General features: G+C 33.9%; 1 protein-coding gene across 1 annotated transcript; it reads left to right on the plus strand.

Annotated features, from left to right (window-relative positions):
• Positions 1-5,979: 5,979 nt before the first annotated feature.
• Positions 5,980-9,500, plus strand: HELRODRAFT_178994 (hypothetical protein; the record flags this gene model as incomplete). The annotated part of the gene is made up of 4 exons (XM_009027862.1): positions 5,980-5,990; positions 6,151-6,152; positions 6,679-6,680; positions 8,859-9,500. The coding sequence occupies 4 exons, from the start codon at positions 5,980-5,982 to the stop codon at positions 9,498-9,500; spliced, it is 657 nt and encodes a 218-aa protein (XP_009026110.1).
• Positions 9,501-11,772: the final 2,272 nt, after the last annotated feature.

Raw genomic sequence — 11,772 nt, forward strand, 5'->3', positions numbered from 1 at the left:
TTTGGAGACAAATTTGATAAGATTTTTGGGCCAAAGATGATATAAGAACACTTAGAGTAGTTTATTATGAGTTTATTAGCAGAGAACCAATCAGAATATTTAGAGAGCACTTGGTTAATTGAATCAGAACAGTTTGAGATGTTATCAGGAGTAAATAGGAGGTTGGTATCGTCAGCATAAAGCAAACATTTTATATCGGTAGATACATTTTGGATATCGTTAATATAGATTAGAAAAAGTAGAGGGCCTAAGATTGAGCCTTGAGGAACGCCGTTTAGGATGAAGGCCGTAGTAGATTGGTGATTTTCAACGGAGACGTATTGTTTACGTGAAGAGAGATAACTCTTAATCCAATCGTTGGCTACGTTTCTGACACCATAAAGTTTTAGTTTGTTTAGTAAGATGTTATGATTGATTACATCAAATGCTTTGGAAAGGTCTAAAAATAATCCAACTGAAAGCTTTTTGTCATTCAACCTGGATAAAATGTGATGTATGAAATCAAGAGTAGCAAGCTCTGTGGAGTGGTTTGGCCTAAAACCGTATTGATTATTGCAAAAAATTTTGTTGGCCTCAAAAAAGGAGAACAACCTAGTATAAACTAATTTTTCAAGAAGTTTGGATAGTGGAGAGAGAAGAGAAATGGGTCTATAGTTATTGATGTCATCAGGTTTACCGTTTTTAAATATAGGAATAACTTTAGAGGTTTTAAAAGTATCAGGGAATACACCAGTGGACAAAGGTAAATTGAAAATATGGATTAGGGGAATTGTTAAATTGTGAATTGTATTTTTTATTAAAAACATATTTAATCCGTCAGCAGCAACCGATTTATTATTTTTCATCTTGGCAGTTAAAGTTATCAATTCAGAAGTTGAGATGGGGTAAAAATCAATAGAATCAGATAGAAAGCGGCTTATGAATGAAATCGGATTAGTTGAAACAGCAGGAAGAGTAGAAAGAAGTTTGTTGCAGATAGTAGTAAAGTGTTCGTTCAAGTGTTCAAGTCGTCAATGGGGATGTTGTTAATGGTGAGTTTAGATATAGGAAGAAAAGATGAATTGGAGTTCAGGGCTTGCTTTATCAGTTTCCATTGGTATTTGGGATCATTTTTAGAAATAGCAAAATTGATGACATAGAATTTGCGCTCAGTCTTTCTTTTTATTGAAGTGAAGAAGTTACGGAACTTTTTGTAAGCAGAGATGTTAGTATCGGTAGGAAATTTGATGCTTTTTATATATAATTTATATTTAGTTTTGGATAATTTGATGATATTTTTATTGATCCAACCTTTATGGCGTTTGTACTTAGAAGGTAGTTGTGGTGAGACAGCGTCTAGAATCCTGAAGAAAAGAAAGTAGAAATTTGTGCAACATTCGTTGATATCGGTTAGTGTAGTGACTGAAGACCAATCTTGATTAGATAAACAAAAGTTTATCTGCTCAAGTGATCTGTAGGAAAGATTTCTAGAAACTTTTGGAGGAGTAGTAGTATAATACATTTCAAAAGAAGAAGATGTGGTAAAAATAGGAAAGTGGGTTAGGGTTTAACTTTAACTGCCAAGATGAAAATCAGTTTCCATTGCTGATTTCTATTTAATGTTGTTCCGACAACATGGCCCCAAAATGGCTAGGTCAATTTATACATACATACATACATACATACATACATACATACATACATACATACATACATACATACATACATACATACATACATAAAAACAGACAGATACGTGCATAAATACGTACAGACATGCGTACAAAATACATACGCATACAAAGATGTTGGTAGATACATAATGAAATAAAAATATATAATGATACAATTCATGTATGCTCTCTTCTAAACTTTGTTTAAATTTTTAAATAGACTACTTAATAGACTAATTTAAATTTTTTAATTTTTAAAAAATATACATAAGTTAGTGTTGAGAATGTCGCTGGAGAGCACTTTACATGCATTCAATCGCACCTACTAAGACTCGGGAATGCTTACATCCAAAGATGCATTACAATCTACATCTATATTTTATATATACATGTGTGTGCATGTATTGGAAATATGTGTTCGTGTGTGTGTGTGTGTGTGTGTGTGTGTGTGTGTGTGTGTGTGTGTGTGTGTGTGTCCATCTGTCTGTATGTGTGTGTTTCTGTTTGTTGATCATACTTTCAAGTATTGTAATAAAAGATTTATAAAAAACATACACATCCCACTTACACATGCATGAATATATATATATATATATATGTGTGTGTGTGTTTGTGTGTGTGCGTGCGTGTGTATATGTATGTGTGTGTGTTTTTTGGATCTGTGTAGTATAAGTGTGAGCTGTGCGTATGCGCACAGTTACAAACACAACATGAACAACATGCAAACGCAAGAGTGAACAACCCTGACGTTTGATGGCGCCTAGTCCTGCTTCGCACCGACCCCATTTGGATACGAAAGAGGGATTCCCACCCAAGCATGATAGGCCTCGTGTATTGTGAGATGTTTAGCTCGTTATTCGTATGCGTTTGAACCTTAGCAAACTTCAAATTATCAAAGACAGCTCTCAAGTAATTCTGAAACATGTATAGGTTTGTTTAAGCTGAAAATTAACTTTACTCCTTGTTATTAATTTTTTTTAATTTTATAGAGAAAATAAAATTTCGTTTTGTTTCGTTTCGTTTACTAAAGTGTCAATTTTGAAATAACTATAACATGATAAATGAACGATGGCTCTGGTTAATTTGTTTGAAATAATTTATAGAAAAAAAACAAGAAGACCAGAAATGTCTCAAATGATCTTTTTAGTCTAAGAGCGAGGACATTTTTATACCAAACATCATCCGGAATTTCGTGTAAATGCACTAACAATATTAATTATTGTTTGTTTTTTGTTTCCTTGTTGTTTTTTTTTGTTGTTGCTAATGATAAAGTATCCGTTGATGGGTTTGTAAATGGAAATTTTTAAACTTGGAAAGGTGTCAGTTGTAAAAGATATGGATAATAAAAGTATGGATAATGTAAAGGCACAAAAAATAGCTTCGAAGTATTTACACATGGGAAAACCAAAAAGTAAAAATGAAGAAGTCGTTAAACGGCAATATGAAACAGAAACACTCAGAGTTAATAAAACACCGAAGAAGTAATTTGAGGAGAATAATAACAATTTCTGTGAGTAGCTGGATTAAAGAGTCTGCGATTTAGTGCAACAATGAGCAGGGGTAGCATTGTTTGAAAAATATCCACCTTAACTTACCTTACCACCTAATCAAATGAAAGTGAAAGTTAGGTTTGGCGCATCACTCATGGAAGATCAGAAAATTAATACATGAAATTTAATGTTAAGTCCTCAGGTCAGGGCAGCTAGAAAAGCTGTTTGGTCATTTTTCGACGGTGTCCTCTTTTAAAAATTTTTAATATATTTCTTGAGACAGTTAGAAAATGGTAAACACTCTATTTGTCGATAATCAAAATTTCATCGCATTTTTATAAATAACTCATTCAATAACTCACGCTTTGTTACTGTCTTGTGTTAGAATGGATGAAAAAACATTTAAATGAGTCTTCGTCTATGTCAAAATCATCAAAACGTTTACAATTTTAAAGAGTTTATTAAATTTTTTATAATATTTGAGATCGGCAAATAGGCTTAGCGTAGGGCCGCCAGTTATCCTCCAGGCCGACCCTGCTGCACGAGCCAATTGCTCAAGTCGTCCTACTTATAGAGCATACCCATGTAGGCCTACATTGTGAATGCATGCCACACAAACGGGAGAGACACCCAGCAAATTCTTACTTCGAAAATATGTTAGAACAGGGTCATAAAAATACCAACATGTCAATAAATAAAAAAGTGAACCAAAACAGAGCAGCGAAATTATCGGAAGAACATATATGACTGGATGTTATCGATTGGCGACGGTGACTTACATGCTTGCGTGTGTGTGTTTTTTGTGCGAGCGAGTTTGCCCGTGTTTGCATCATGCATCAAGTTTGATCTTTTACCATTGCCACACAAACAGGCATTTACTATCAGCTGCTCGTCTTTCCAAATACATTCTTGCATTTACTATTCAATTCTTTGTTGATAAACTATTTTTTATTTTGTTCCTTGAGTAATGCGTACCCAACCCACCGACACCTCCATTCAGTTTCACAACTTTGACGGGTTACGTGGTAGATAATTTCGTTGGCGAATAATTTATTTTTCAAAATGATCTGCAGATCTAATTTTGTAGAGTTGTTTTTTCTTTGTAAATAAACTTCTTAGTTACAGTGCTGAAATATTTACTTAAATTTTGCAATTTGAATGTAAAAATTCTGATCCGATCCCATTAGTTAAAGTTATAAACATTTTTCTATTTCATTTATATACAATCTCTCATTCTTTTAACAAATAAATAAATGCAGTGTGTTTTAAAAACATTTGTTAGCACCCAACGGCTCCGCGCGATGTTCGACTGACAAAACATCCTTCGCCATACCATTTTGTTGATGCGGGTGTAGGGACTGTATTAGATATTGTCTATTTTTTTCATGCTAATAATAATAATAACAATAATAATAATAATAATAAAATACTTGAGTGAGCAAACTACAAACCGGGATACATTCGCATTCGAACCCGGCTCTTGCGGCAAAGGTCAGGTGCTATATTGATTAAACAAAAATATATAGAGACACACGACAGCGTGTATTTTAGCGGCATTACAAATCTGTAAACATGGGTGTATTTATAAATAAAGTCATAATTGAAAAGAATAGGTATACACACACAACGGCGTATGAGGAGGGGTGCCGGTGGTCCATGGTCTGACCCTCCGTTGTGAGCAGATTTTTCATAAAAATTTAGTCCAACTCATTGTTTGAACAGAAAAAAGCACCCTTTCATGTCTAAAAACGACCAAAAACTCACTGATAGGCAGAAAAAAAGATCGCTAGCCTAATTTTGGCTGCCACAAATCCCCCCCCCGTCAAAATTTTGGCCCCCGTCAAAATGTAAACATTTTCAAAATTTTGTACACATGAATAAACAATAAGAAACTAAGAACAGTACATAAGAATAAACAACTGCAACCCTGATGAATGTACAACAATTAATCCAATCAATCAACAGTGATAACAAACAACAAACAAACAACAAACGAATCACCAGCAAACAACAAACAACAAACAAACAAACATCACCAGCAAACAACAAACAAACAAACATCACCAGCAAACAATAAACATCACCAGCAAACAACAAACATCACCAGCAAACAACAAACAACAAACAGCACCGACAACAACGAACGCAACACGGCCTGAGCCTATTAAATTTAATAATAAGAAACGCTCGTCTTATTCTTAAAACGGGATCATAGGATTGAAAATAAAATTTTCACTGACACCAGTCTGTATCCCGTGATACCATACGCGCCAGTCAATAAATGTATCATACACATAGATACCACATTGAATTAACAGTACCTACCTAACATCCATGTGTTGTTTGTGTATTGTGTGTTGTATATGTATGTACGTACATATACAAATGTTATGGTCATTTGGTCAGATAATATAAATGCTAGGTCACATCGCACACCATCTATATTGGTAGATATGGACAAGAAATGTATGTCATGTCTATATTTAAATTTAATTTGAACACCGAATGTGGTATAGGAATACCAAAAAAAGCTTTTTCTGTTCTATTATGCATGAAATAAACAAAAATTTTGGTTTTGAACTAAAGAAACTTGAAAATGATTTACGATCAACCGTTAGAAAAATCGAAAAGTTAAATTTGAAGTTAAATATCGCTGAACATGCCTGATTTTCATCAATAATTGCATTTCTGACAGTCTTGATCCAATATAAATACATATATACAAACAAACATACCAACATACATACATACATACAAACAAACAAACAAACAATGTTTATAAACTATTTACAGACTTTTACATTTTAGCATGTGTTTGTTTGTGTCAACCTTTGCAAATGCGCAACAGGTATGTATAGAATTTGAATATATCATACAAAAAACAAATGATCTTAAATAACACACACAAACAAACCACACAAACACACACATACAAATGTTACACATACAAATGAATGTTACACATACAAATGCTACACACACACACACACACACACACACACACACAGATGTTACACACACAGGAAGATGTTACACACACACACACGCACACACACACACACACATAAACAAACAAACACATTTATATATATGTTTATAAATATATGAACTTCATTAAATATTTTTGCCCATTATGCGTTGATTAGTTTTTCACCATTAGATTCAACATTTCGTATTTGGGTTAATTCTTAAATAATTAAAAATTAAATTTTCATTAAATAATTAAAAATATTTAATGAAGTTTGTATCACTGAAAACCTCGTACCAAAATTTATAAATATATAAATATATAAATGGCATTGATGGCAAGTCGAAAATTTACACAATGGTTAAAAAGCATAAATAAATGGAAGATGTAATGTGTGTGGTGCTACTGACCTGATAAGGTACGCAATAGTGTACTGTACATCTGTCGAAGTAGTTCATGCAATCTATATTTGTTTTATTTGATAATTTTATTTACAAATATACATATATATATATATATATATATATATATATATATATATATGAATGTTACACACACACACACACAGATGTTACACACGCAGGAAGATGTCACACACATACACACACACATAAACAAACACACCTATATATATATATATATATATATATATAATAAATATAAATATATATTTATTTATACCTTTTTTGCGATTGCGTGCATGTTATTCCCCTTCCCTTATCTCTCAAAAGCAATCAGTCTCAAACACACAACGGACGCCTAACGAACGTCGCTTGTGGCGGTCATGGATCTTTCTGCGTTTGAACCCGGTCAGCGTAACAGTAAAAAAAAGCATACATAAACACATAATGGAGTGAATTATCAAAAACATTTAAATAGTAAGAACTCTTAACTACTGAATTGATTAAATCAATAACCCCCATTTCTCTTTTTTCTCTTTCTCTCTCTTCACTCTCTCACTCTTTCCTCCTCACCCTCCATTAATTTCTTAAAAACATTACTCTGTTCTATTTAATTAATTCTCCTCTTGTTTAAAATACCTTCCATTCCTCCTTTGCCTCTTTGTCTCTGTCCAATTTTTTTTTCATTCCGTTATTTTAAGATTCTTCTTTCTCTATTTCTAAAAAATACAACATAAAATTTTATTAAATTATTCGATAATTTTATTTGTTTATTCACATTGTGCAAGTAAAAACGAGAGTTTTTACTTTTGAAAGTTCGAGAGTTTTGCATGTGATATGCGCAGATCTCTTTGCAATCGAACCCTGTCACAGCAATAGCAGTGCCAGGCCCTTCACTGCTACACCATCGCGACGCCCAAATTTATTTATTCATTCATTCGTTTGTTCGTTCGTTCAATCATCCGATCATTTAATAATCCTGTCCTTAAATTATACAAATTTTCAATCACATTTTGATTTTTCATCCATTTATTTATTATTTTTTTTCTAATATGCACACACACACATACATACACACACACGCGCGCACACATACAAACATACATACACATACAAATATATAAACATTCATACAGAATTTTTCAATCATTTTGGCGTTTCTGTCTCATCATTCCGTTTCTAATTTATTTCATTTCCTTCCTTTCTTCATTTTCTTAGTTTTTTTATCTTTAATGTTATTTGAATTTTCTCTTTTTCTCTCTCTCTCTTTCTCTCTGTTCAGTCAGTAAGCAGCAGACGCAAGAAGATGACTCCTTCCCTAATCGTCTAGACCGCCCTGATGATGCACGTGACGTCTGTCAGATGTCTCGAATGAATGACTAGACGAGAATGCCGAGAATACTAAGAATGATGACGAAAATGATAACGATAGCAATAATAATAATCAGTATTATTATAACTTGTTAATTATTATTATTATTGTCCTTATTCTTATTATTAATGTTACTATTTTATTAATATTAATATTATTATTTTTAATATTATCACTGGAAAATACCTCATTCAACAGTTACCAAGAAAGGCCACCCTACCCAGATGCGGTGATGCAACTAACGTATCCTAACGAACACGTCCTATCAAGTTGTGGCTCAACCCCTGCCATCTTAATAAAAATAAATTTAAAGATAAATTTAAAGATGCTTGAATCGTCATAACAAAACCCTCTCAATAATTATTGACAACATCGTGACGAACACACGGACAGCTGGGTATTGAAATTTTCGCAGATGTGGAAAACATCCAACAACAGACCTGTTCAAAACGCTCTGACCCGACATCGCCGACCGCAACAAAAATGCCATCGAAGTACTCGAACCGATCGTCTGCCATGAAACCACCTTTAATTTATTTTTTAATTTATTTATTAATTTACAATTTATATTTACAGTTTATTATTTGCATTATCCTCTTTCAAGGCTATTGTACGTATCATTACTTCTACAATTACTACTACTACTACAACAGTTGTAGTAGTTGTTGTTGTTGTAGTAGTGGTGGCGGTAGTAGTAGTAGTAGTGGTGGTGGTGGTAGTAGTAGTAGTAGTTGTTGTTGTAGTAGTGGTGGTGGTAGTAGTAGTAGTGGTGGTGGTAGTAGTAGTAGTAATAGTAGTAGTAGTAGTAGTAGTAGTAGTAGTAGTAGTAGTAGTAGTAGTAGTAGTAGTAGTAGTGGTAGTGATAGCAGTGGTGGTAGTAGTATTAGTAGAGATAATATCATACAAAACGACTTTTACAACTAATATTACATATACTGAATATTTCATGTATACTAAAACAACAAAATTATAAAGCGAAAGGAACAACAAACTGACAACAACATCATCAACAACATCAACAACAACATCAACAACAACATCAACAACAACATCAACAACAACATCAACAACAACATCAACAACATCAACAACGACATCAACAACAACATCATCAACAACATCAACAACAACATCAACAACAACATCAACAACAACATCAACAACAACATCAACAACAACATCAACAACAACATCAACAACATCAACAACGACATCAACAACGACATCAACAACAACATCAACAACAACATCAACAACATCAACAACGACATCAACAACGACATCAACAACAACATCATCAACAACATCAACAACAACATCAACAACAACATCAACAACAACATCAACAACAACATCAACAACAACATCAACAACAACATCAACAACATCAACAACGACATCAACAACGACATCAACAACAACATCATCAACAACATCAACAACAACATCAACAACAACATCAACAACAACATCAACAACAACATCAACAACAACATCAACAACATCAACAACAACATCAACAACGACATCAACAACGACATCAACATCAGCATAAAAAAAAATTGTATTCGACGACTAGAACAACCACAATCAGAAAAATTGAGATGTTGGAGATGAGGCACTGCTGAAAATTCTGTGATTTCCATGATTATATAGGCGCACAGAAGCGTGTCTGTGTGTGTGTGTGTGTGTGTGTGTGTATTCATATCATAAAATAATAATTAAATAATTAATGTGACTAATTAATTAAATAACAATAACTTTACTGTTATTATTGTGGCGATTCTCTCTCATTAAATATTATTCTTTGGAGGCATCAGTAACACACCGGAGCCTATGCATCAATCACATTTCACCACCATTGTAACACCAGCTTCAAAAGCCTCGACTATCACGATATCAAAAGGACATCACGCTGTCCTACAATGTTATAAATTCACTTTTTAACCTCTATTGACATGTTCATACCTATCTTTAACACATTTTCATGTCTTTGCCTATGTAAATTTCACAGGCTTCAAAATATTTTTTATAAAAATTTATTTTTGACTACTCTGCCTGCACTCAAAAATACAACCATTTAAATGTGAGAATGTAAGTTGAGGTGTCTTCTTTGAAGACATTGAAGAATGTTACCGGCGAGCATTTATTAACTAAATTATCCAAGTGGGTATATATAGATCTGTGTGTTTGAGAAATAAACCGTAGGCGCGTGCGTGTGTTGTGTGGTGTGTGTTTGTGTGTGTCTGTGTGGTGTGTGTGTCCGTGTGCGTACGTGTGTGCGTACGTGTGTGTGTGTGTGTGTGTCTGTGTGTGTGTGTGTGTCTGTGTGTGTGTGGTGTGTGTGTGTGTGTGTGTGTGTGTGTGTGTGTGTGTGTGTGTGTGTGTGTGTGTGTGTGTGAGGTATAGGGGTGATAAATGTAGTGTGTAATAAATATGAAGAAATGCTTACATAAAATATAATGAATGGAAAGATAGGCAGGCACAAATTTTCCATTTGAAGGTAAAAAGAAAGAAAAAAGTCTGAAATGAAATTATTCTGCATTAAATTTTTCCGCCATTGTTTCTTGCAGTCACGATAAAATAATTAAAATTTAAAAACATTTTGGCTGAATATTTATTCGTTGTAAATCATTTTTTAAATTAAAAATTTTTTTTTTATATTACAATGCATCAGAGAATTGATCAGCTATTAATTTGTTCATCATTCATTCATTTACTCATTCATTTATTTATTTATTCATTCGTTCATTTGTTCGATCGTTCATTCATTCACTCGTTCGTTCGTTCGTTCGTTCGTTCGTTCATTCATTCATCATTCCATCCGTTATTCCATTTGCACTCATTTTTTAAGCTTCCACCATTCATAAAAAAACTACAAAAAGATTATTTTAACGAGTGCGACTCGAGTACAAATAACTGTATCTTAACACGCTACTATGACAGTGTGTGTGTGTGTGTGTGTGTGTGTGTGGGTACGTGTGTGGGTGCGTGTGTGTGTGTGTGTGTGTGTGTGGGTGGGTGGGTGCGTGTGTGTGTGTGTGTGTCTGTGTGTGTCTGTGTGTGTGTGTGTGACGCAAATTATCTCGTGCTTTGGTGTGGAGGAATGAATTCAGTCCAACACTTCAACTTCGAACTTAAAATGGCGTGAAAAAAGTTTTTATAAAAATTAAACGATTTACAAATTTTAACTTCTGTGGTACGATTAATATAATGATTCAGTGCCAAATAGCTTGAAACTTAAAACATCCGATTCCGCTTGCAAATTCTCAAAAAAGATTTAATTAAATGGTTTTCTTAACATAATATACCAATTATAAACATTTCAAACGTGATTCTAACAATCAGAAAATTTAGATTTTTATTGGAATAAATATATACAAAGAAGGTTTGACAGACTATTTCCATATGTGTTAAAATCTTGAAGTGCCTGATAAGTTCGAAATATATTTTTTAGCTCGAAGGAGTGGTCAATGTTGGTGCCAGACGGCGTTCAAACATTGCGGCAGATGATGGTGCTCGATGGTGCTTATTGTGCAGTGGCGGATCAAGACAACTTTGACGAGAGGCCAAGAGTTGGAAAATGTTTAAATTTTCACGGAGGGAGGCCAAGATTTGTGGCAATGCGGCTGACAACCTTTTTTCGCTTATCACGTTCAATTTTTGGTCGATTTTACACATAAAACAGTTTTTTATCTAACTTTTATTAAAAACTTGGTTGGTTGGTTGGTTGGCTGGCTGGTTGGCTGGCTGGCTGGCTGGCTGGCTGGCTGGCTGGCTGGCTGACTGGCTAGCTGGCTGGCTGGCTGGCTGGCTGGTTGGTTGGTTGGTTGGTTGGTTGGTTGGTTGGTTGGTTGGTTGGTTGGTTGGTTGGTTGGTTGGTTGGTTG

This window comes from Helobdella robusta (genome assembly GCF_000326865.2).
Source record: "Helobdella robusta unplaced genomic scaffold HELROscaffold_51, whole genome shotgun sequence".
NCBI classification, from domain to species: domain Eukaryota; kingdom Metazoa; phylum Annelida; class Clitellata; order Rhynchobdellida; family Glossiphoniidae; genus Helobdella; species Helobdella robusta.